The sequence below is a fragment of the Zingiber officinale genome, chromosome 6B (assembly GCF_018446385.1).
Source record: "Zingiber officinale cultivar Zhangliang chromosome 6B, Zo_v1.1, whole genome shotgun sequence".
NCBI lineage: Eukaryota > Viridiplantae > Streptophyta > Magnoliopsida > Zingiberales > Zingiberaceae > Zingiber > Zingiber officinale.
In genome coordinates this window covers 103683147-103710548 of record NC_055996.1, presented here as the reverse complement: position 1 = coordinate 103710548, position 27402 = coordinate 103683147, and the positions used below count along the sequence as shown (strand labels likewise).

The following is a 27402-nucleotide window of genomic DNA, read 5'->3' as shown; positions in this document are numbered from 1 at the left end:
CAGTTTCCTTATAAATTATAAACAGTAGCTCACGACTAAAATGGAAAGGAACAAACCATTGGAAGGTCGTAGTGTAATTATGTATTAGTTTATCTTGACTATATAATTACACTAGTACACTCAGAGTGTATTGAGTAGGACCATTAGAGGTCGTTTCTTTTATACTGACTTTATAAAGAAACAAAGACCTCAGTTATTATGGAAGTGTGTGCTCTTAATCCTAATATAATAACAAGCACATATGTTTGATATTTATTTCTTTAATTTATCAATGGGTGAGATTTAGTTCGATAAATCAATAAACCCGATAAGTTGGGAAATGGTATCACTTATAGTGTGTGTTGTTGATTATAGAAGGAAACTGTGTCCTAGAGATACTAGGTTGAGAATGTCCCCAAGAGGAGCTCATAAGGATTGTCATGTTAAACCCTGCAGGTGGACTTAGTCCGACATGACGATGAAGTTGAGTGGTACTACTCTTGGAGCTAGATATTAATTAAGTGAGTTGTCAGTAACTTACTTAATTAGTGGACATTTGTTATCTTAAACACAGGGAGACTAACACACTCATAATAAGAAGGAGCCCAAAAATGTAATTTGGGATTGGTGCGGTAGTTCAATAATAGTTCTCTAGTGGAATGAATTATTATTGATAAAATTAAGTTGTGTGTTCGGGGCGAACACGGGATGCTTAATTTTATCGGGAGACCAAAACCAATTCCTCCTCTCGGTCCCTATCGTAGCCTCTAGTATATAGAGATTTATACCCACCGCATACCCACCTTCTTACCCATCCAATGGGGCCGGCCAAGACCAAGTGGATGAGTTAAGTTGGTGGCCGGCCAAAGCTTGGGTCCCAAGCTTAGGTGGCCGGCCACTAGAATATTAAAAAGGATTTTTATTAAAATTATTTCTTATGTGGATATCATGTTTTTAAAAGAGAGTTTAAAAATTAAAAATTTCCTTTTATAGCTTTCTACAAAAGATTAAGAGAAGAGATTAATCTCTTTCCTTATTTGTAGTTTAAAAGGATGGTTTTAATTTTTGGTAAAAACTTTCCTTATTTGTAAATCATCTACATGTTTAAAAGAGAGTTTAAAATTTGAAATCTTTCCTTATTTGTTGATTAAAGGAGGATTTTAAATTTTAAGAAAACTTTCCTTTTTAAATCATGTTCATGATTTAAAAGAAAGTTTAAAAATTAAATATTCTCTTTTATAAGTTTCTACAAGAGATTAAGAAAAGATTTGATATCTTTCCTTATTTGTAGATTAAAAGAGATTTTAATTTTTAGAGATAACTTTCTTTTTATCCACATGTTTAAAAGAAAGATTTTAATTTATTAAATTTCCTTTTTATAAACCAATCATGAAGGGATAAAAATTATTGAGAAATTTTTATAAATTTCCGGAAGCAAATAAGGAAGTTTTAATTGATGTTTAAAATTTTATTTGCTTGGAAATTCTATGGTGTGGCCGGCCAAATAAATTGGAGAAGGAAAATTATTTTTAATTAAATAATTTTTTCCTTTTCATGGCAAAAGAATTAAGGAAGTTTTTATTAAATTTTCCTTATTTGCCAAGACCAAGGATTATAAAAGAGGGGGTAGAGGAGGCTTCAAGGCTAACGAATCTATTCTATTTTTCTCTCCCTCTTTTCTTCTTCTTGTGGCCGGCCCTAGCCTTTCTCCCTTCTTCTCTTTTGGTGGCCGAACCATACATCTCTTGGAGTTCTTGTTGGTGGCCGGACCTAGGAAGGAAAAGAAGAAAAGGAGGAAGCCTCATCTTGAAGATCCCTTGGAGTATTGGTGGTGATCAAGTTCTTCTTCCTTGGAGGTGGTTCTTCTTGTGGCCGAACCTTGCTTGGAGAAGAAGAAGGTGCGTGGTGGTTCTCGTCTCGGAAGATCGTTGCCCACACAACGTCCGAGGTTAGAAGAGGAATACGGTAGAAGATCAAGAGGTTTTTCTACAAGGTATAACTAGTAATTTCTATTTCCGCATCATGCTAGTTATTTATGGAAATAATACCAAATACAAGAGGCTTACGTTCTAGTGTTTCGAATATGGTTTTTCGAAGTTGTGTTCTTTTGTTTCTTTCTTTTCCTTGTGATTTGATTGTTCTCTTTGGTTAACCTAAAGTTATTTTAGGAAATTAAATATTAGCTTTCTATTAAAGGTTTTGTCTAGTCGGTGGTGGTTGCTCCCATATCCAAGAAGGTCATGTGCCTCGCCACGTCAGTACTGGGAACCTTTTATGGAAATTAATATTTAACGGAATTAATAACTTAAGGAGACTTGGGTCGAACGTGTTAAGTTCCGCAGGAGATCCAAGTCAAAACCTAAAAGAACAAATAGATTAAGTTTTGGATCAAACGTGTTAAGTTCCGCAAGTGATCCAAAATTTAATTTAAAAGAACACATGGTAGCTAGGAAAAGGTTCAGACCTTTGTACAAAATTTTTGTACAGTGGAACCTATAGGTTTTCCGAGTAGCAACCAACAATTGGTATCAGAGCTAGGGTTTTGTCTCTGTGTATTTGGTATTAGTTTAATTATGCACATGTCATACATAATTTAGGCAGGTTAATAGTAGGATGTGCTAACTTTGTGGATGCAGGATCCAACTATTATGGCTTATAGTTATTATGTGTGTGATTAGACCCTTGGACATGTCAAGGGCATTTTATTGTGTGTGCATGATTGTATTATAAAATCTGTATTTAGTTTTATTAGGATTTTATTTTGATCTAGATACATGTACATTCCTTTTATGGAATATAGGATCAAAATGTAAAATTCTATTTATGTCACAGATCTAATCTTGCAAAGCGTGGAACCTTCTGAGGACCGAGGCGCAGCGGAAGGAGCAAGATGGATGCGACAGCTAGACCCGATAGCGGTGGCCAAATATGGCAGCAGCTTGGGATGACAACACACGGAGGACAACTAGAGATAAAAGCCATAATAGTTGAAAATTAGATTTTCTATTTATTGCTTTTATATTGTCCTATGTGTGCATGTTGGTTTACATATTTAGTAGGCTAGCATAGTTAAAATTCCTCATTTATAAATAACTAAGTGGGAGGGATTTTTAAGTAAATCCCATGGTCTCCATTACTGGTTTGTAAGTGATGCAAACAAGCTTGCGCGTTGGCTCTGAGTGCCTTCCTCCATAGCGGATGAGCTTGTTTGTGGATCACTAGAACAGACTTCCATTTTTGGATGACTATAGGAAGTTAATTAAGAGCGTGTGATCTTCCCCAACGGAAGGGGCATAATCTTATTAATGGACTTAGTGTCAAGTAATGGTATACACTTAGATACATCTAATAGTATCCTCCCCATCGGAGTCACTGCTATTATTTGTGTGACCAAATGAAACCAACTATTAATTTGTCATAAAACTAGGTTGACAAGATAATAAAATTAAAGGGTTAAAACCCCTCTTACAAATGATTGATTTTGTATACGTCCACACTAACGTGGCATACAAAATTAACGGTGTTTGAGATAATTTTATTTGTCGTTGACAAGATAGTTAATGGGTAAAACCCTCCTTTTACAAATGTTGAATTTGTATACGTCCACACTAACGTGGCATGCAAAATTCACGGTGTTTGAGGTGTTGGTAAATTTAAATAATATTGTTTGAGGAATCAATGTTATTTTAAATTCAAAGAATCTTGACCAAATATTTTTGTGATTCTTAGGATGTTTGTCAATCCCTAGTAGTCATACTATAGAAAAAGACTTAGTAGTCCCAATTGTAATGATTGGAAATAGGACTTGGACATTAAGGTAGACTGTCTTCTTAGAACTAAGAACAATTTAGGTGTATTTAATTCATTAGTTGAAACATGTCTAGTGGTGTTATCTACCAGAACCTGGAGTGTAGATACAAGATGCCATTAATCATGTCTGCAATTCATTGCAGGGTTCCAGGAAACCCGACAACTAAATGAAAGGTAAATCACCGTCCACATGGGCACTACTGTAAAAGTGGTAACTGTTACAGTGGGAGATGTTTATCCTTTGATAAGAATAAAATATGGATTTTAAGTAATTGTCTTTACGTACCAAGTTTAGAAAGAACCTGACTTCAGTTTCTAAACTATTATAGATATTGTGTCTATTTTGATAACAAAGTTGTTATCAAGAAAAATAGGAAGTTATCTATTCCGGTATGGTAGTTGACAATTTATAATCCAATAACTCCACGATGCAACAAATGGAAATTAATAACACATCTTCTAATTTTAAGAAGTAACCTTCGGAAATGAACCAATTATATCTTTGACATCTAAAAGCTAGGTTATACTTGAGTAGGATTCATTGGTAGTGATGAACTTTTGGGTTCATTAGTAGTGGAAATCTTTCCAACTGCGAGTCTTACTTGGAAGGAAAATAACCAAGGAGCTTTTAAATCTAAGGGTATGGAACCAAAGATATATAGGAATTGGTTCATTCGATTTGTGTGATCCTATGAGCATCCGGGCAAGAGGTTGTTTCAAATATTTTATCTATTTTATAGATAACTATTTGAGATACGGATATATTTACTTGATGTACATGAAGTCTAAGTGCTTTGATTAGTTCAAAGAGTATGATGTGGAGAAACGACAAAGTAAAATATCAAGACACTACTGTAAGATCGTAGTGGCAAGTACCTCTTGGGAGAATTTAGGAGTCATTTATCGAGTAGGATTCAATCCCAACTAACTACAGGTGGTACACTCCAACAGAATGGTGTAGTAGAAAGAAGGTAAAGGACTCTTATGGAATAATTAGATAGATGATGAGTTATTCAGAAAATTACCAAATTTGTTTTAAGGATAAACTCTGAAAACGAAAGTGAACATAGTACCTTCCAAGATAGAACTCTCTACTCATATAGAATTGCTGAATAGGTGAAAACCTATTTTGAAGCATATTCGGATTCGGGTAATCCAGCACATATGAGAGACAATGATAAGTTGGATAGGAGTCCACTTGTTTGTAAGTTATCCTAGATAAACAAAAGTAGGTTTATAGTCTTAAAAATCAGAAAGTCATTGTTAGCAACAATGACTGATTTTTAGAAAAGGACTATATAATGAACCACGTAAATTTGTTCTTAAGGAAATAATAAAGGACATATCTAACCTAGTACCAACTGTACAAGATAAGATACCACAAGAAAACTGCAACACGTATCACAAATGATACACAATTGCATAAAGTGCCTTGTCGTAGTGGGAGGGTTGTTAGGCAACCTAAATAGGTCATGTTTTGGGAGAGTTTTTGGACTCGATCCCTGAAGGACATAAACCTGATCTCCGGACATATGATGAAGCACTCCAAGATAAATATGCAGCATCTTGGCAAAGAGTAATGAATAATAGAATTAGAATATATGTATTCTAATAAAATCTGGAAGCTTGTAGAACCACCAAGTGGTGTAAAAGCCTTTGGGTGTAAAAGGTCTATAATAGGAAAAGAGGATAGCAGGAAGGTAGAAACCTTCAAAGCAAGGCTAGATGAAAAGGAAACTTTTTCCTGGTAGCCATGCTTAAGTCTATTCAGATTCTTTTATCTATTTGGCAAGTGGATGTCAAGACAGCATTCCTTAATGGAAGTCTTGAAGAAAACATCTATATAAAGCAACCAGAAGGGTTCATTGCAAAGGGCTAAGAGCATCTTGTGTGCAAGCTCAATCAGTCTATGGACTGAGGCAAAGCTTCAAGGTCTTGGAACATCTGGTTTATCAAAGTAATCCGGATCTATGGATTTATTTAGTAACTGTGTATACAAAAGATGTGATGGAAACGTGGTGATATTTCTTGTACTATACTTAGATAACATTTTTGGTAGTTGGAAACAATATCAAAATGTTGTCAGAAGTAAGGGTATGGTTGTCCAAACAATTTGATATAAAGGACTTGGGAGAATGTATATATTCTTGAGATCAAAGTAATAAGGGATCGCAAGAAAAGAATATTTTACTTATCCCAAGCTTCATACATCGGAAAAAAAAAAAAAAAAAAAAAAAAAAAATCCTTGCTCGTTTTAAGCATACAAAACTCCAAGAAAGGTTTCTTACCTTTTCAGGATGGAGTAACTTTATCTAAAGATATGTCTCTGTAGACATCAAAGGAGATAAAGGAAATAAAGGCAGTTCTTTATGCTACGGCTGTTGGAAGCCTAATGTATGCTATGCACGAGATTGGCATAGTTAGCAGATATCAAAGTAATCCTGGACAAGGACAGTGGACTGCAATAAAGCATATATTAAAGTACCTTAGAGGCGCTAGAGATTATATGCTAGCTTACAAGGCAGTTAATTTGGTCCCTGTGGGTTGCACGGATTTTGACTTCCAATCGGATAGGGACAATAATAAATCAAGCTCGGGGTTTTGTGTTTACTTTAGGAGGTAAAGTCATAACTATGGAAGAGTGATAAGCATAGGTGTTTTTCTGGACTCCACCATAGAAGCTTAGTATATGGCAAACCTCTGAGGTAGCCATAAAAGCTGAATGACTCAATAACCTCAAGATAGACTTAGATATGATTTCTGGTTTGTCCAAAGATTATTACAATTTATTGTAATAATGTTGGTGCAGTAACAAACTCGAAGAAACCATAAGTCTATTAAGACAAGTAAACACAATAGAGCGCAAGTACCACCCAATACAAGAAATTGTATAAACGAGGAGAAGTTGTTGCCGCCTAGATTGCATCAGGTGATGACCTATAGATCCTTTCACTAAGGTCCTTAAGGCAAGAGTTTTTGATGGGCATGTTGAAGGGTTGGGAATCAGATGTATGGCAGCTGATATGGCAACTTAGTCTTTTAGTATAAGTGGGAGATTGTTAGAGTGTATACTAAAAGCCTAGCTTTTGGTATAAACATTTATCTAGAAATAAGAATCACATTGGTCAAATGTCTACATTTATGATAAATGTAGTTGTTCAATTAATTTATATTGTAGATAACATGGTGTGTGGTGTCACACACAGAAGATCATGTTATCAGTTTCCTTATAAATTATAAACAGTAGCTCACGACTAAAATGGAAAGGAACAAACCATTGGAAGGTCGTAGTGTAATTATGTATTAGTTTATCTTGACTATATAATTACACTAGTACACTCAGAGTGTATTGAGTAGGACCATTAGAGGTCGTTTCTTTTATACTGACTTTATAAAGAAACAAAGACCTCAGTTATTATGGAAGTGTGTGCTCTTAATCCTAATATAATAACAAGCACATATGTTTGATATTTATTTCTTTAATTTATCAATGGGTGAGATTTAGTTCGATAAATCAATAAACCCGATAAGTTGGGAAATGGTATCACTTATAGTGTGTGTTGTTGATTATAGAAGGAAACTGTGTCCTAGAGATACTAGGTTGAGAATGTCCCCAAGAGGAGCTCATAAGGATTGTCATGTTAAACCCTGCAGGTGGACTTAGTCCGACATGACGATGAAGTTGAGTGGTACTACTCTTGGAGCTAGATATTAATTAAGTGAGTTGTCAGTAACTTACTTAATTAGTAGACATTTGTTATCTTAAACACAGGGAGACTAACACACTCATAATAAGAAGGAGCCCAAAATGTAATTTGGGATTGGTGCGGTAGTTCAATAATAGTTCTCTAGTGGAATGAATTATTATTGATAAAATTAAGTTGTGTGTTCGGGGCGAACACGGGATGCTTAATTTTATCGGGAGACCAAAACCAATTCCTCCTCTCGGTCCCTATCGTAGCCTCTAGTATATAGAGATTTATACCCACCGCATACCCACCTTCTTACCCATCCAATGGGGCCGGCCAAGCTAGGGCCGGCCAAGACCAAGTGGATGAGTCAAGTTGGTGGCCGGCCAAAGCTTGGGTCCCAAGCTTAGGTGGCCGGCCACTAGAATATTAAAAAGGATTTTTATTAAAATTATTTCTTATGTGGATATCATGTTTTTAAAAGAGAGTTTAAAAATTAAAAATTTCCTTTTATAGCTTTCTACAAAAGATTAAGAGAAGAGATTAATCTCTTTCCTTATTTGTAGTTTAAAAGGATGGTTTTAATTTTTGGTAAAAACTTTCCTTATTTGTAAATCATCTACATGTTTAAAAGAGAGTTTAAAATTTGAAATCTTTCCTTATTTGTTGATTAAAGGAGGATTTTAAATTTTAAGAAAACTTTCCTTTTTAAATCATGTTCATGATTTAAAAGAAAGTTTAAAAATTAAATATTCTCTTTTATAAGAAAAGATTTGATATCTTTCCTTATTTGTAGATTAAAAGAGATTTTAATTTTTAGAGATAACTTTCTTTTTATCCACATGTTTAAAAGAAAGATTTTAATTTATTAAAATTTCCTTTTTATAAACCAATCATGAAGGGATAAAAATTATTGAGAAATTTTTATAAATTTCCGGAAGCAAATAAGGAAGTTTTAATTGATGTTTAAAATTTTATTTGCTTGGAAATTCTATGGTGTGGCCGGCCAAATAAATTGGAGAAGGAAAATTATTTTTGATTAAATAATTTTTTCCTTTTCATGGCAAAAGAATTAAGGAAGTTTTTATTAAATTTTCCTTATTTGCCAAGACCAAGGATTATAAAAGAGGGGGTAGAGGAGGCTTCAAGGCTAACGAATCTATTCTATTTTTCTCTCCCTCTTTTCTTCTTCTTGTGGCCGGCCCTAGCCTTTCTCCCTTCTTCTCTTTTGGTGGCCGAACCATACATCTCTTGGAGTTCTTGTTGGTGGCCGGACCTAGGAAGGAAAAGAAGAAAAGGAGGAAGCCTCATCTTGAAGATCCCTTGGAGTATTGGTGGTGATCAAGTTCTTCTTCCTTGGAGGTGGTTCTTCTTGTGGCCGAACCTTGCTTGGAGAAGAAGAAGGTGCGTGGTGGTTCTCGTCTCGGAAGATCGTCGCCCACACGACGTCCGGGATAAGAAGAGGAATACGGTAGAAGATCAAGAGGTTTTTCTACAAGGTATAACTAGTAATTTCTATTTCCGCATCATGCTAGTTATTTATGGAAATAATACCAAATACAAGAGGCTTACGTTCTAGTGTTTCGAATATGGTTTTTTGAAGTTGTGTTTTTTTGTTTCTTTCTTTTCCTTGTGATTTGATTGTTCTTTTTGGTTAACCTAAAGTTATTTTAGGAAATTAAATATTAGCTTTCTATTAAAGGTTTTGTCTAGTCGGTGGTGGTTGCTCCCATATCCAAGAAGGCCATGTGCCTCGCCACGTCAGTACTGGGAACCTTTTATGGAAATTAATATTTAACGGAATTAATAACTTAAGGAGACTTGGGTCGAACGTGTTAAGTTCCGCAGGAGATCCAAGTCAAAACCTAAAAGAACAAATAGATTAAGTTTTGGATCAAACGTGTTAAGTTCCGCAGGCGATCCAAAATTTAATTTAAAAGAACACATGGTAGCTAGGAAAAGGTTCAGACCTTTGTACAAAATTTTTGTACAGTGGAACCTATAGGTTTTCCGAGTAGCAACCAACACTATGTACTTTAGATCTTCGTATTTGACCATTGATATTACAGTACTCATTTTATATATATGGATATGGTTATGCTGATCAGTTTATTGCTATGCTTAGTGTCATGCATCATGATTACATGCTGCACGATTGTCGGCTCCACTATGGTTGAGCACATCGCCAGTTACATGTACTGCACACACCACCACTCATGGATTAGTGGTATATCAGGCAGGTGTGTGGCGGTTCTGCTGTTTGGCTCCGTTGGTCAGGTGACTCAGCGTGGCAGCCGGCAGACAGTTCCGCTCTATTTGGCTCCGCTGGCATTTAGTGTAGCAGCGTGGTAGCCGACAGACGGTGGACTCTGTTTGGCTCCGTTGGTCAGGTGACTCAGCGTAGTAGCCGGCAGAGATACCTCCCCGTCATCGTGTATCGGGAGATGAGAGCATTGAGCTCCCCCATTTATGATTTGAGGTCAGAGGACAGGAGTACTCTGACAGCATCCCGTTCACTCAGTCACTCATCAGGTGTAGTGATGGTAGAGTGCACGGTTGTCACAGCCCTACCCACTCGGTCTCACCATTGTGTGTGAGATGACTGACTGGCGTCAGGGGTGACCAGGACGCATCATTGGCATCATACGCATTTATGCATTTACTGCTTGTGTTTGCTGCACTTATATGTTGCATTTGGATGGATGCATATGTTTGACATGCATACAGGATTTATGACACTTCCGGTCTGACGACCTTATTATTCTGATAGGTGGCCCTGGTGAGTACAGTAATCTTCAGCCTTTTCGATTATGCATTATCTTCTTTTGTTCAGGAGACTGTACGCCATAATTATTACTATTTGTTATAGTTTACTATACATGTCAACTAGGTATCTGCTGAGTTGTTGAACTCACCCCCGTGGACATTATATTTTTCAGGTACTAGGTTGTTTATGGTGTCGCTTGGAGTATCCTGTCTGCTGGTCCCCACGTCACATCAGAAGACTTATCGGTTTCACTTATGTTTTGTTTGTTTATGTATCAGTTTGTTTAGCTCTGTACTCCGATTTTGTTTATGGAGTGTTGATGTTGTTATGTGGTATTTTGTATTGGTTGTTGGTTGTGTAAGCCTAGCCAGTTAGCAGTTTTGGGTTTTGGTTTGTATTTAGTATCTGTCATTTTTCGTTGTGTTTCAGTTTTAGTACAGCCGAGTGGGCTGCTTTACATATAATTGCGTGGTTGTGTGTATATTTCAGTCGCCTGTGGCTGATGTATATTATGATTGTAGAAATACTTCATATTGTCATCCGTACAGGAGAGGTACTGTTAAAATTTCTTCGGACAGAGACACCCTCGAGACGTGGCAGATACTACTCTGGCAAGAGACTTAAGCATGTTCTTCACGACTTTTGCGTTGTTTGGATTCCTGAGTAATCGAGGTCAGGTAAAATTCTTAGCGGCACTGGCACAGAAGCGTACCGAATTTAGTAAAATAAAGATTGGACTTATTATTATGCATATGTCTACTTCATTCTAATTTACATTTACCACAAGAGAGCTTCCAACATAAGATAAGGACAGAGTATAGACTGAAAATGCCACTTCAGAAAACACAAGGCTAATTTTTAATGTCTTCTTGACAATCGTTGTGGAAAGTTCATCATAAGTAGGACAATTTTAAGTCAGAAATATAACAAAGATCTTAGTTTTTAAAAAGAAATAAAATAATTTTTCTGCTCCCTTCATCTGCAGTTTTTTTTTTTTAATCAAGGGAAACAATACACTGACTGAGAAATGGCAAGCAAGACCCTTTTGTAAATATGTACTGCACTAGAGCAGTGGCGGACATCCGGACATGATACTAAAAGGAGGTCATAATGATACAAGTTATCCAAGTCCTAACTACATTACGTCCAAAGTTGCGTCATATATGGCACCTCTGCACCTGAAATTTTTGGGGATTCAAAAAAAAATGGACAGGCAGCTAAAAACTACGGCAATTTATTAAAGCGCGCACGTAAATATATATTTTGATATTTCAATCCCTGTTCTCTCCTCTTCCCTCTCTCATGTAACCTTTCTCTTCATTCCTCTCCTTCTTCATTCCTCTCCTCGATTCTCTTTCGTCTCTCGTTTTAGATGAGACATAACATGCAGGCTCATGTTGTCCATGTTGCACGCCTTAATCTAATATAATTCAAAAAAATAATAATATTGTAATACCTTAATTCAAAAAATTGATATAAGTAATTAAAGACACCATGGTACTCATTACATCCTTAGAAAGAAATTCATATGGACTAAAATGAGACAAATTAAATTTATCTAAGATTATCAATGGATTTCAATCAAAATTTATTAATAAACCTACATAAGTATGATTGAACCTATTTTAAGTCATGTGAATTTATAAGACTATAAGTAATCCAATGATATCCTCCATTATTTATTTTAATTTTTCTAAAAGGTGTTATAATATTATCGAAAAAATCAATTAAATTCTAAACCTCGTGGATTTGACATGGAATCATATTAAACTTAACGTTGGTTTGATATAAAATCATATCAGCCCATAATATTTAAGATTTAGCTTATTCTTTTAATAATATTTTAACACTTTCAGAAAAATCAAAATAAATAATGAAGGATACTGTTACTCCTTGTACCCTCAAAAATTGACAAGACTTAAAATAGATTTAATCTAACCTATCTAAATCTATCACATAATTATCGGCTCTACTACGTCTCAAAACATTAAAGTCAACGTTAATAATAGCTAATATTAAAATTATATAAAATATAATTATAAAAATTTAAGAAAAAATATTTTTTATTTTTCTTGATGGCATGCATGACCATTAACTCAATTATAAATTCAAAGTTGATAATAAACTATAGCATAATTCAGTATTTTTTTTTTTTTTTTTTTGGTGAAATCCGCATAATAAATATATTATTACATGAGAATAGCGGTCAAGATTAAAATTCTGTGCGTGTTTTAAAAAATAATTAATTAATTTTCCGAAGGATGTAGTATTTTTTTTAGAATATATATATCTTTTTTTCATCTATTTCAATCTTAAATTAAAATAAAATTTATTTATTTAATTAAAAAAAATAAAAACTTAATTATTTTGTTAAGATTTTTCATAAAAAAGAAATTAATGATGTTTACAATCTTTTTTTTAAATAGATCATGACATAAGATGATCCTCAAATTTATTTATATTCTTTGGTATTTTTTTTTATTTTTATTAAGGCTTTAAAATTAAAATTAAAAATATACATAAATTTAGAATGTAAATTTAGGAATGAGTATTCAGTTAATTCGGTTAATTTGTTATTAATTTTGTATAAATTTTTTTAATTATTTTTTTAAACAAATTCGATTAATTCTATTTTAACTAATATAATCTATTTTTAATTTAATTCGGTTAATCCGATTTTAGTAAACTTTGATTCGATTCGGTTAGTCAACATTAAATCAATTTTCGATTAATTTATATACCGAATTAACCGAATACTCATCCCTAATAAATTTAGAATAAAATTAAATTTTTTAGAAGAATGATTAATTATTTTTCATCAAAACTAATTAATAGACTTAACAAATTTTTTTGTTAAAAAATATATATAAACAAATTAAGAAGATGATTTGAAAGCCAAGTATATTTTAGATTTTTAATATCGTTAATACTCTTATATGAAAGTTCTGTATAATTTTTTTTTTAATTTTTTTTCTTTTATTAATTTTGTTATTTTCTTATAATTAGATATAAAAAATAAATAAAAAATAAAAAATAAAAAATAAAAAATATTAATGATTTCATTTAAATTTTATCATGATTTAATTCGATTATTTTACTTTATTATTAAGAAAAAATGAGTTCTCCCTCTTTTTTTTTTTTTTAAATAGAAACCATTAATTCGATCATTTAATGGTTTTGCCACTATTAAATCTTTACAACGTGACAAATTTCTTACTCTTTCTCCTTTCGTGGTCGATTTGGGAAACCCTCGTAGCCATCGTCAGACATGGAAAGACACCGGGGAAGTCGGAAGCCCCAAGCCCGCTTTTCCATCTTACAATCTGCCAACGCCTCCTCCAGTGTGTCATCTTCCTGAGGGATTAAAATTCTGTGCGTGTTTTAAAAAATAATTAATTAATTTTCCGAAGGATGTAGTATTTTTTTTGGAATATATATATGTTTGTTTATTTATTTCAATCTTAAATTAAAATAAAATTTATTTATTTAATTCAAAAAAAAAAACTTAATTATTTTGTTAAGATTTTTCATAAAAAAAGAGATTAATGATGTTTACAATCTTTTTTTTTAAATAGATCATGACATAAGATGATCCTCAAATTTATTTATATTCTTTTGTAATTTTTTTTATTTTTATTAAGGCTTTAAAATTAAAATTAAAAATATACATAAATTTAGAATGTAAATTTTAGGGGTGAATATTCAGTTAATTCGGTTAATTTGTTATTAATTTTGTATAAATTTTTTTAATTATTTTTTAAACAAATTCGGTTAATTCTATTTTAACTAATATAATCTATTTTTAATTTAATTCGGTTAATCCGATTTTAGTAAAACTTTAATTAGATTCGGTTAGTCAACATTAAATCAGTTTTCGATTAATTTATATACCGAATTAATCGAATACTCATCCCTAATAAATTTAGAATAAAATTGAATTTTTTAGAAGAATGATTAATTATTTTTCATCAAAACTAATTAATAGACTTAACAAATTTTTTTGTTAAAAAATATATATAAACAAATTAAGAAGAAGATTTGAAAGCCAAGTATATTTTAGATTTTTAATATCGTTAATACTCTTATATGAAAGTTTGTATAATTTTTTTTAAAATTTTTTTCCTTTTATTAATTTTGTTATTTTCTTATAATTAGATATAAACAATAAATAAAAAATAAAAAATAAAAAATAAAAAATATTTTTTTAAAAGTTTTTTATTTTTATTAGACATTTAAAATTTTAAAAATATAAATATAAAAAAATTTAAGGATTAGTTTAATAATATATATATTTTTAAAAATTTTAAGTTCCTTAAAAGCATTAATAAAATTATTTAAATATGAAAAAACTGATTTTTTTACTTTAATTTAGGTTAAAATAGGTAAAAAAAAAATTATTTTAGGGGAAAAAACTTACTTTCGTATAAATCGTGCTATTTAAACGGACGAAATACCTATCCGCGGAGCGATCTGGCGGCCATGCGATCTGTGCTGCGGGGAAGACGATACCGTGGTGGATCCGGACTCAGGCGCCTGTGTCTGTTGCTCCTACGGCTGCGTAGTCTCCACCGACGAGTTCCGCCACCAGGCGTTCACCTCTGACGGCCAGGCTACTGGCTTCCTCCACAACATCACCGATTTTGACTACCGCCAGCGGAAGCTCCACCGCGCTCGATCCCAAATAGAGGATCTTACCTCTGCCCTCGGCCTCTCCTCCCTTCGAGCGACCGATGTTTCGAACCTCATCTCCGAAGCCACTGACGGCTCCTTTGGCGACGGCCAGTGGTTCAGCGACCTCATCGCTGCCTGCTCCTACATCGTCGCGCGACGCCACCGCATCCCTACTTCCCTTACTGAGGCCGCTGACGCTGTAAGCCGTGATGCCTGTGACGTTGATCACATGGTCACCCGTGTCGTGCAGCATCTTCGCCTCCCCTCTCTCCCGGAGTTCAATTTTGCTGCTTCCCTCGATCGCGTGGTTAATACCTGCCAAAGCTTCAAGGGGCTAGATCCTGAGAAATCGAAATCGGCCAAGGGCAATTCCTTCTCAACTGCGCCACCAAATGGTTCCTCACAACTGGGCGCCAGCCGCTTCCGGTGGTTGCTGCGGTCCTCGCCTTTGTTGCGGATGCTAACGGGGTTAAAGCTTCCGTGGAGGAGATTGCGGAGGGGATTCTTGCTGGGGTAACCACAAGCAAGCTCCGGCTCAAGGAGCTAATGGAGACCCTCATTAGGGTTGCAAGATCCTTGCTTCCATGGGGGGAGGACGTCACACTCCAAAACCTAACTCTAAATGCCCCTTTGCTGATTCGCTTAATGGAGAGGAAATCAAAATCGGATCATTCTGTGGATCTTGGCTTTGGCTTCGATGCCTTTTCCGGTGCTCTGAAAAAGGACAACGAGGACGAATCTAAGTACTTCAAGATCGGTGAAGAACAAGATTGTACTGCAAACTGTGATAATTTTGCATATGCTAAACTGTCAGGGGAGTGCATATCAAGTGCCTACGATAAAGTCTTGGAAAGAATTGATCACCTTAAAGCAATTGGAGAGTTTGATAAGGACCGATCAAAAAGGATGAGGAGAGAGATAGTGGAGACCAGGGCACTCCAAGATGCTTGGGAGGGGAGGTGGGACAGAGAAAATAAATTGACGCTGGAGCAGATCTTGGAACGTGATGTGGGCTTTTATGCTCAGCCCCCGTCTTCTGTTGCTGGTGTGCAATCCAGGAGATGCAGGAGAGCTAAGATAGAAGCTGCTAAACAACGGATTCAAAAGATTATGAAAACATTTGGAACCAAGCAAAATGCTGATGGAGGCGTCAAGGTGGAGGATTGTGTTGTGGAAGAGAGGGTGGGCAGGAAGAGGAGAAGAACAAAAAAGCAATGTGAGGATAAGCTTGATTGGGAAGACTGCACAATTGAGCTTTTGCTGCTTCATCGAGTGGAGGAGGATGAAATAGAGCAAGGTCAATATAAAAGATTGCTCGACTTGCATGTATTCTGTTTGTAGGCAGAGTTATGAAACACCAAACAGTTCATGCATTGACAGATTTGAAGAGTCAAAGGTCTTTGAATTCATTTTGCCAATTATTTTTTTGAATATTACTTCTATTTTGATACAGAAACAAAATTTTGTTAGTGATTTTTGTCAATGTGATTTAATTTTGTTTTATCATGATATATCTGTACCAACAATTCTGTAATGTGACACTATAAACCTGAGAAATTATTATGATTTCTTTGTCGTTTTCTCAATTAAGCAAATATCTGATATGTTTTTTGTGTTGTTTTTTATCTGAAGTTTCATTTGATTGTTTTTACTGAAGTATTTAAGCATTTTTCTCCTTTCTCTATAAATTGTAAAAAATTGATCTTTTCAACTTTTTTGATTACTGAACTAGAACATTTGAAATAGAAACATACATGAAACTTATGTTGCATTTCACATTCTTAGAAGTGTTTCCCAACTGGAATTTCCCATGGGCTACAGATTTGTTCCCCCTTGGTGTACATGCACATTATTTCTACATAGTGCTCCTTCTGTGATATAGGATAAACAATTTGAAATGCAGATGAATGCATGAATAGGAATTATACTGTGTAAATATCTGCAAACATCTTTATATTAATATTTGCAGCTAAGGCTGTTTTATATCATATCAAAATAGATAAAAATTTTGTCTGTCGTTTTAAAAAGAACCAAGGCTGAACATTCTCAGTTCATTTGTAAATCTCATGGCTTTAGTTTGGTTTTATTTTTATTTGAAAACTTACAAATGAAAGTTCTAGTTTGAGTTGAAATTTGCTAATGTTTTGATAAATCAATTCTGCATACTCCTACATGCTTATGAGTTTCCAGCATGACGGTGATGAGGAAAAGAAAGAGATGGGTGTGAGAAACTTCACAGCATGATTATCTCATTTAACATGCTTTTTGGCTTGCGAGAAAGATGACAGAGATGGTTCCCCTTTGCTTTCAATAAAACAATCAAGGAATTTCATTCTAAAATAGTGATTTTATCATTTCATATATAAAAATTTATATATTTGTTCATTTTTTGTTTTGATCTACATTTGCTGGAACAATGAAGATGCCCAGGCTTGTTTGTCAAAGCTACAACAGAAGAAGTTGAAAGTTATGGTAAGTGTTATCTTTTGTTTAACTGCTAGATTCTGTGTGCAACCTGGCTGAGTTGAATGTGCACATTGTGCTCCTTTTTTTTGGTTTTTGGGTTTTTGTCTGATGATTGAAGTTTGTGTATTCCATTTACATTATTGTGGATCTTGATACCTTTTTTTACTTTAGGATTCTGTCCCATCTTCAACAGCCAAACCTGTTGCCAAGACTGTCAACAAAGAGTGCAGCAGTAGTGAGGAAGATGATGATGATAGCTCTGAAGAAAGTTCAGATGATGAACGTTCAAAACAGCAACAAGCTAAGAAGGTAACTCTTGACTTTCTATCTTTTCAAACATCTATGCTGTCATGCTGTCAACAAGCTGCTAGATTCTGTGTACAACATTGCTGAGTTGAATATGCTCGTTGTGTTTCTTTTTGTGATTTTCTGGTTTTGTTTGACGATTGAAGTTTGTGTATTCCATTTACATTATGTGGATCTTAATATCTTTTCTGCTTTATGATTCTGTCCCATCTTCAAAGACCAAATCTGTTGCTAAGACTGTCAAAAAAGAGAACAGCAGTAATGAGGAAGATGAGGATGATAGCTCTGAAGAAAATTCAGATGATTAACCTTCTGAACAACAACAAGCTATAAGAAGGTAACTCTAGACCGTTGGATCGTTACACACGTGAAAGGGGAAAGGGGGTTAATCACGTGGTTTTAAAAGACTTATCTTTTTCGTTTTACAAAATAAGTACGCAGCGGAAAACTAAACACGAAAACAAAACAAGCAAGAATTTGATCGGTTACTTGGTTCAGAGGCTTCGGCAACTTCTACTCCAAGACCCAAGATCCCGCGGACCGTATCAATGGGTAATTCACTATAATCCTCTTCCGGAATAAAAAAGATAGGATAAGTGTAACAAGCTACACATTCCTTTTAAGCAATAATTAAGTACATAAAGAAAACTTCGTTACCCAACACTTGTAAATGATCGAATTAGGCTCGGTGTTGGACAACACCACAATAGTAGTCAGGCGCATCAGCGGTATAGCAGAGTAGCAGCACGAAGTTGGAGGGATCGGAGTGTCGAATGGATGCACAAAGGCTTGTAGAAGAGTTGTGTATGAGTTAATGTAGAAGCCTTAGGCGAAACCTTCTTTTATTGAGTGTTGAAGCCGCCTTTCATAGCACTGGAGGCACTTTCAACCCCTCAACTCTTATCCTGAATAGCTCGCCTCTTATCGTTGACGAAGTCCAATTTTATCCGACCGAAGGTGCCTTCCAAGCTCTCATAGGTGCCTTCTATTGCTACTCTCGAAGGCGCCTTCCATCGGTTGAAAGTGCCTTGGGTACTGTTTACCCGAGACATTTTGTGCTCCTATCGTCCTACAAAATGTGTTAGTCCAAAACAAAATATCTAACCTGTAAAACAAAGTTAGCACAATAAAATTAAGCAGTTTAGTAATTAGATCTTGTCTCCTCGAGACCAGGATCTAGTTAAAATCTCAATTTAGGTTTTCAAAATGGATCTAAATTGGACATGCGCCTAAAGTCCCAAATTGGGACTCGTCTTCAGAATATTCTCTTCAAGTGACTTACCTTACCTTACAGAATCGCTTGACTCTACCTTAATTCATTAGGTTTTCCCGCTACTTGTCACGTCTGCAGACCCAACTGAACTTCGACCAGCTGTCAAGTCCCGCGGACCCAGTCGGACTTCTCGCTAGATTTTTGGTCACTCCTTAACCTATCTGGACTTCTACACCAGCTATCAGGTGTTGGTTGCTACTCGGAAAACCTATAGGTTCCTCTGTACAAAATTTTTGTACAAAGATCTGAACCTTTTCCTAGCTACCATGTGTTCTTTTAAATTAAATTTTGGATCGCCTGCGGAACTTAACACGTTTGATCCAAAACTTAATCTATTTGTTCTTTTAGGTTTTGACTTGGATCTCCTGCGGAACTTAACACGCTCGACCCAAGTCTCCTTAAGTTATTAATTCCATTAAATATTAATTTCCATAAAAGGTTCCCAGTACTGACGTGGCGAGGCACATGGCCTTCTTGGATATGGGAGCAACCACCACCGACTAGACAAAACCTTTAATAGAAAGCTAATATTTAATTTCCTAAAATAACTTTAGGTTAACCAAAAAGAACAATCAAATCACAAGGAAAAGAAAAAACAAAAGAACACTATATCGAAAACAAATTCGAAACTCTAGAATCGTATGCCTCTTGTATTTAGTATTATTTCCAAAAATAACTAGTATGATGCGGAAATAAAAATTACTAGTTATACCTTTTAGAAAGACCTCTTGATCTTCTACCGTATTCCTCTTCTAACCTCGGACGTTGTGTGGGCAACGATCTTCCGAGATGAGAACCACCAAGCACCTTCTTCTTCCTTGCAAGTTTCGCCACCACAATTTCTCCAAGAGATAGAGGTCCGGCCACCACCATCAAGCTCCAAGGGATCAAGAAACAAAACCACCTTTCTCTCCTTCTTCTCCTAGCTAGAATCGGCCACCATGAAGTGCTAGAGAGGTTGCCACCGGCCATAAGAAGAAGAGAAGAGGAAGAAGCTAGGACCGGAAGGAGGAAAGAGAGGAGAAGAATAATAGAGTTGATCACTCATGAAGGCACCTCTACCCCTCTTTTATAATCCTTGGTCTTGGCGAATAAGGAAATTTAATTAAAACTTCCTTAATTCTTTTGCCATGAAAAGAAAAATTTATTTAATTAAAACAATTTTCCTATTCTCAATTTACATGGCCACCATCAAGTTATAAACAAGGAGAGTTTTAATTAATTAAAACTTCCTAATTTGTCTCAAATTTATAAAAATTTCTCAATAATTTTCCTTCATGGTGGTTAATAAAAGGAAATTTTATAAATTAAAATTCTTCTTTAAACATGTGGATAATTTCGAAAGGAAAGTTATCTCTAAAATTAAAATCTCTTTTCAATCTGAATAAGGAAAGATATCAAATCTTTTCTTAATCTTTTATAGAAACTAATAAAAGAGAATATTTAATTTTAAACTACTCTTTTAAATTATTATCATGGTTAAAAAGGAAAGTTTTCTTAAAATAAAATCTCCTTTCGATCTACAAATAAGGAAAGATTTCAAATCTTTTCTTAATCTTTTCAGAAAGCTTTTAAAAGGAAAGATTTAATTTTAAACTCTCTTTTAAAACTATGATATCCACATAAGAAATAATTTTAATAAAAATCTTTTTAATATGATGTGGTGGCCACAAGCTTGGGCTCCAGTTATTGGCCACCTTAAACAACCTTTAGGCTTAGGCCCTAACAGGCTTGAGCTTGGCCGACCCATTGGTTGGGTAAGAAGGTGGGTATGTGGTGGGTATAAATCTCATATCTGAGGCTACGATAGGGACCGAGAGGAGGTTGGTTTTAGTCTCCCGATAAAATTAAGCATCCCGTGCTCGTCCCGAACACATAACTTAATTTTATCAATAATAATTCATTCCACTAGAGAACTATTATTGAACTACCACTACAAGAATTCAGACTTTTAATGACGCATGTTAGCGTCGCCATATGTACGTAAGATTCATCGCAGAACATTTGTGACGTAAACATGCGTCGCCAGCATACGTCGCAATTAGTTCTTATGCAAATGTCAATATGTCGGACTAGGTCCACCTGCAGGGTTTAACATGACAATCCTTATGAGCTCCTCTTGAGGACATTATCAACCTAGTATCTCTAGGACACAGTTTCCTTCTATAATCAACAACACACACTATAAATGATACCATTTCCCAACTTATCGGGCTTATTGATTCATCGAACTAAATCTCACCCATTGATAAATTAAAGAAATAAATATCAAATATATGTGCTTGTTATTATATTAGGATTAAGAGCACACACTTCCATAATAACCGAGGTCTTTGTTTCTTTATAAAATCAGTATAAAAGAATCGACCTCAAATGGTCCTACTCAATACACTCTAAGTGTATTAGTGTAATTATACAGTCAAGATAAACTGATACCTAATTACACTACGACCTTCTAATGGTTTGTTCCTTTCCATTTTGGTCGTGAGCTACTGTTTATAATTTATAAGGTACTGATAACATGATCTTTTGTGTGTGACACCACATACCATGTTATCTGCAATATAAATTAATTGAACAACTACATTTATCATAAATGTAGTCATTTGACCAATGTGATTCTTATTTCTAGATAAATGTTTATACCAAAAGCTAGGCTTTTAGTATACACTCTAACATCAAGTTCTCCAGACATAGCTGGATTTCAGCTTGGTGTCAAACTAGTCAAGTCCTGCACACTTGGTAGATAGATTAGATCGCAACACATCTAACTTTAATCCACTTATCATTTATCAAAACTCAGGTTTGATCATTGGTGTCAACTGCACTGATAGAGAGACTTCCTCTCTTTTCAGTCATGTATGTTGCAAGCAAGCTATGAAAATCATGTACAGTGTTGAAAGTTACGCTAAATGTTATCTTTTGTTTGGCTGCTAGAATCTGTGTATAAACTCGCTGAGTTGAATATGCACATTGTGTTCCTTTTTTTGATTTTGCTTGATGATTGAAGTTTGTGTATTCCATGTACATTCTTGTGGATCTTGATACCTTTTCTCCTAAAGGATTCTGTTCCATCTTCAAAAGCCAAACCTGTTGCTAAGACTGTCAAAACAGAGAGCGGCAGCAGTAAGGAAGATGATGAGGATGATAGCTCTGAAGAAAGTTCATATGATGAACCTTCAAAACAGCAACAAGCTAAGAAGGTAACTCAGACTTCATATATTTTCAGCCATATAAGCTGTTAGCAAGCTGAGAAAAAAATTCTAGCTTTTCTATTTTTAATCATATATTCAGTTATCCAAATTTTCACAACTTATCTTGTTGTGCCTCACATGGTTAATATACTTTCTTCTTTAATATCCCTAGGCGACTCAAGCATCTACAAAGAGCAATAGCTCTGACTCATATGAGGAATATTTTGATGAGAAAAGTGAAGATGAGAAGCCACCTAAGATTCCGAAGAAGGTAGTTTTGAGAAGTGGTAGGTACATGCATGAACATATATATGCCCTTTGTTTACATGGCAATTATGTGACTGACTCATCTGAGGAATCTTTTGATAAGGAAAGTGAAGATGAGAATCTACTTAAGACTCCGAAGAAGGTAGTTTTGAGAAGTAGTAGATACATGCATGCGTCAGCATATATATGCCCTTTGATTAAATGGCAATTATATGACTTTGTGTTCACTTATAGGGTATCAGAACTACCTATTAAACGTTTCACATGGAGCAATCTTAGAGTACGTGTGGGAAAGATGGCCAGATGATCAATAGTGTGGAACTGTTTTGCACATCCGAATGGTGAATGGTGCTGAGATATGTTAGCAGTGCATTGGAATTGACATCACTAGCACTATCTTGTACTACTGAACTTAGTTTGCGTAAGAAATCTATCATAAAGCAAAGTTTTCTTTGCTTTAAGGAGAATCAAACCAGGAAACCTATCTTATAAATTTTTCTTTACCCTGTTTTCAATATTGTTTCCTTCCCTCATAGGAAGCATGTCCTAGAGGACTCATCACTTTTTGTTCTTTTTTACTGCATCATTGTATTTGTTTTTTACACCCTATAAAGTATGCTACTTGAGAACAAATTCACAATCCATCATATAGTTGGATTTTTCTACTTCAGTTCTGGTTCAATTCAGCCCATCTAGTTTGAATTATTTGTGGCCTATTAGATTAGATCTTGCACAGTGGTGAGTTAAAATAATTGATGATTCAAGTAATCAGTGAAATTTTGATAAGTTAATCTTGCTTTCCTTTATTTGACATCAAGCAATTTCTAATATGTCCAAAATTATCGGTCCTGAAGATTTAGCTAAAGGAGAATCAAGAAGGCAGGTGTTTTAACCTCTTTGCATTCAACTCTACTAATTTTATGAGCATTCATCTTGATTTGATACCCTAGGATGAATTTCAAGTTCTGCCATGATCCTAAAACACCCTGGATTCCAACTTTAGGGTCTGAAAATCTCTGATTGACCGGTATCATCAATATAATCGCTTAAATTTTGGTCATCCATATTGCTGAGTAATAGCAAGGTTGTGTTTGACACAACTGTCATCACTAACTGTGACCTGCTTTGTTTGGTGTTTTGGCCTTTGGGGATCTGGTTAGTTGCTTCTATGAGATGGTGTTGTTGCTAATGCAGGATGATGATGTTGAGATGAAGGATGCTAGTGTGGTTAGTGCTGAAAAACAAACTGCTACGAAGTCTGAAAAGAAAATGGTATCATCCACTGTTTTGTTTTATGTATGATTGTGGACAACATTTTAATTCCTTTTCTGTTCATATAGTCAGGGCAAACTGATTGTTTTATTCTTTATTATCTTAAAATTGTTACAACAGAGAATCAAACTCCTGGATCTCAAACACTATTTATTGGTAACTTGTCCTATGTTGTTGGACAGGATGATGTGTAAGTGTAACTTTGTACGAAATTTACTATGATGCTTCTATATTATATATAAAACTTTTGTGATGTAATATTTTGATTTTCTTTCTTTCAGGGCTGAATTCTTCAAGGCTGCAGGGGAAGTTGATGTGTGTTTGGCTACATCAGAAGATGGAAGCTTCAAGGGATTTGGTCATGTCGAATTTGCTACCGAGGAAAATGCTAAGATGGTTTATCATCTTTTATTTGTTTAATCTGCTTCAGTCATTAGCTTCCTTTTTGACATTTTCTCTCTATTAGAATTTAACCATTGCAAAGCTTCTTTCAAATTGTGCAGACAAATAACAGAGATTCAATTGTTTTATAAAATTCATTTGTTTTTTTTCCCCTTCTGAAGGCACTTGAATTGAATGGCAATGATTATTTGGTCGTGGTGTTAGACTTGATGTGGCCCGTGAAAGAGGTTCCTATACCCCTCAGAGTGGGTAAGTTTCTCAACTAAATTTGGTCAAGGTCGTAAGGGGAATTGGGGAAAGACATTCTAATTTGAATGAATTTTTTTAGTATCGTCATATTTGCATTTTTCAAATAGGTTCATCTAAAGCATTTTTTTTTGTAATATTTCAAAGGATGCACATCTATTCTTTTTCTTTTGCAGTAAGGATAACTACCAAAAGGGCAGCAAAGGTCAAAGTCAAACCATATTTGTGAAAGGCTTCGATAGATCACTTGAAGAGTATCAGGTATATTGTTGTATTTCAATGCATCTTGTACTCTCCTCTCAAATGTTGTTAAACAATGATGCTCGGCACTTGTACAGATCAGGAGCTCTCTTGAGGAGCATTTTGGCTCATGCAGAGAGATTACTCGAGTCTCGATTCCCAGGATTATGAAACTGGGGCTCCCGAAGGGTCTGTTCCTTTTAATCCAATCTGGTTTCGACTGGCAAACATATATTTGAGTTACGAAACTCTCTTTAATTTTCTTTGTGTTAGGATTGCATACATGGGCTTCAAGGATCAGGAAAGTTTCAACAAGGCATATGGGCTCAATGGTTCTGATCTTGAAGGACACACATTAACTGTGGATGAGGCGAAGCCAAGACCTAATAATTGTGATGGTGGCTGGAGTGGTGTCAGGGATGGTGCAGGTAGAAGCAAGCGGCAGGAGATTTTGAGGAAGAGACGGTGCCAAACGTGGTTGAAGGGGTGGCCGTGGCAGTGGACCTGACTTTGACAGCAGTGGCCATGGTTGTGGTAGTACACCATTCAGGCAGCAAAGTTCTAGGACACCTAGTACAGGTTTGTGAACAAGTATAATCACTTTGGATAATCTCATGCATCTGTGCCCAGCATTTTTGATAAATTCACCATTTTGCAGGAAAGAAGACCACCTTAGGTGACGATCAGTCAAATTTAGAATCTTCGCTGAAGATCAATTTTGTCTGTGTTGGTTTAGCAACACCACCGTCACCATTGCCATCGATGATGATGCCGTTGTGTTTGATCCACAAGGAACTTGCAAGCATTCTAAGGTATTGCTTTTGTTATCATTGTTGTTGATGCCCACCTCCATCTCCTCCTTTGTCATGCCTATAATAGCTCTTGCCTGCCATTATAAATTCGTCAACAAATTTATCATAGAATATTTCACAATTGCTGGATATCTCATTTTCAAACTTGTGTTCTTTCCAGAGTTCTACACTGTCAAAATGTGAAAAAATAAACATTAAAAAGTTATACCTGCATCTCTGTAACATCACATGCAAATCCTTCCATTGTAAAATATAGTGATGTTGTCATCGTCCTCTTGCTTCAACTCTAGAGCTTTCCCTCTTCTCAGAGATCAGAGGATGGTACTCCTGACATAACTTCATATTGGTAGGACATATTGGTACTCTTTTTTATCTAGGACAATTACAGTGGACAACATGATCTTATTGTGAGTTTCAAATTATCTTCATCGATCTAATCCAATATTGTGCAATTGTATCGACGAACTATAACATTTCTGAAAGTTAGTGTGTAATCTTTCTGACAGACTGAGAATAATCCCCTCCTTGAAGGAAACTCTAAAGTAGTGCTGAGAATAACTAAGTGTTTGCTCAAACTATTTGCATCACATTGCCTCGTCCTATCCAATTTAGAAGATCTCTAATCATGAACAAAGCGTGCCAAAATCATGAATACAAAGTAGAAACCAGGCTTCTACATGTTTTGAACTGACTCCAAGAGTATATAAGCAGACATGTAGATCTCAAGAAAGGCATTTTACAAAGAGAACTGAAATATACACAATTCAAATGACAAATGCTGTGATCGGATGACCTGAACAAGTATTTCGGATAAGACATTCCTTATCACAAGAATAGAACGAATATTATGGTTCCTCTTGTACACTTGTGTGAGTAGCATTTGCTATGTGATCACCAATACTAATAACAATGAATTTAACCAAAAAAGTTAAACAAGCTTCAATCTCAATGAATGAGAGGGCAAGGGTCTCGCTGCGCTACAAGCCAACCAAGCAGTGAAATTGTCCCGTAATTGCTCATGCCATGAATTAATCCCCAGGCTATCGATTAGCCCACAATAATCCCTGACCAATGACCTATGAAAGTTGCCTGCGGTACAATTATGAATGTGAAGATCAACGACTCAAAGAGCACAAAGCAGATTGGCTAAGAGAGAACTCCGAATAACTTCAGACTTAAGATGGTTGCTTCACTGCAAGGATCGTCATCCACCCAAAAACCACACGAATAACCCACAGCTATTACTCTTCCAAAGTGCAAGAGAATGCGGAGACAATGATCCTCCAATACTGCCCTTCAACCGCCATTTGGTAGCTTAAGCCCACGGTCGCATATCCGAATGTAAAGCCAAATTGCAGAGCATACGGCGACGATGCAACTAATAGCAGGTTTTTCCCATATCAACAACTTGAGCAAGGGCTTGTAGAGAAGAACCCACAAATAACTCAGAATCCATCTCACAATTCAACTTCGACACTTGTTCTTGAGCCAAGAAACAACAAATCCAGTGCTCAAGCAGGACCGAGATGCCTCATAAAATGCCTGGTAAGGAAGGAAAAAAAACATATTTTGATGTTAGGATCACACAAGCCTAACAGCAATCACCAATCCAAGAACCTATCTTTCTTAAAAAAAACTGCATCGGAATAAGATATCTAACAACTCAATCACTATGAAAACAAGCATTTCATAGGAAAATCACAACCGAAACGATAGCAAGGATGAGTAAATCGAAATCTCGGGTTTGTTTTAGCGAAGAAAGAACGGAGAAGATTGAAATAGTCCATACCTATTATCGGAGAGGCTTTGGTGATCAAGATCCACGAACCAGATCTGAGTTTCTACTCGAGGACTTCCTTCCTAGCGCGTTTGTTAATAATCCAAACAAACGAAACCAAACCAAACCAAACCAAATGAAATTGAGAAAAAGCTTTTAAGCAACGAAAAATATGTATAAAAAAAAAACACCTCTAATTACTTAAATAATCAAATGAGCATTTTTTATATT

The 27402-nt window shown here is 35.2% G+C and overlaps 2 protein-coding genes across 9 annotated transcripts; both read left to right on the top strand.

The window, feature by feature from the left end:
- Window positions 1-14695: 14695 nt before the first annotated feature.
- On the top strand, window positions 14696-15575 carry LOC121991312 (plant-specific TFIIB-related protein PTF2-like; the record flags this gene model as incomplete). Its single annotated transcript, XM_042545324.1, has 1 exon — window positions 14696-15575. A coding segment is annotated over one exon (738 nt), but the record flags the coding sequence as incomplete, so codon positions are not given.
- Window positions 15576-16105: 530 nt separating this feature from the next.
- On the top strand, window positions 16106-25876 carry LOC121988601 (nucleolin 1-like). Of its 8 annotated transcripts, XM_042542117.1 has the most exons (10): window positions 16125-16312; window positions 17554-17691; window positions 22024-22164; window positions 22328-22426; window positions 23976-24090; window positions 24258-24345; window positions 24519-24603; window positions 24681-24771; window positions 24856-25161; window positions 25241-25876. In XM_042542117.1, exons 1-7 carry the CDS (start codon window positions 16266-16268, stop codon window positions 24569-24571), a joined length of 681 nt encoding a protein of 226 aa, XP_042398051.1. In that variant the 5' UTR covers window positions 16125-16265; the 3' UTR covers window positions 24572-24603; window positions 24681-24771; window positions 24856-25161; window positions 25241-25876. The 8 variants fall into 8 exon arrangements, with proteins under 8 accessions (XP_042398048.1, XP_042398049.1, XP_042398046.1 ...); XM_042542114.1 differs by lacking the exons at window positions 24681-24771; window positions 24856-25161; window positions 25241-25876 and adding exons at window positions 23617-23694; window positions 23815-23884 and having other exon boundaries at window positions 16106-16312; XM_042542115.1 differs by lacking the exons at window positions 24681-24771; window positions 24856-25161; window positions 25241-25876 and adding exons at window positions 23617-23694; window positions 23815-23884 and having other exon boundaries at window positions 16106-16312; window positions 24490-24524.
- The last annotated feature ends 1526 nt before the right edge of the window (window positions 25877-27402 follow it).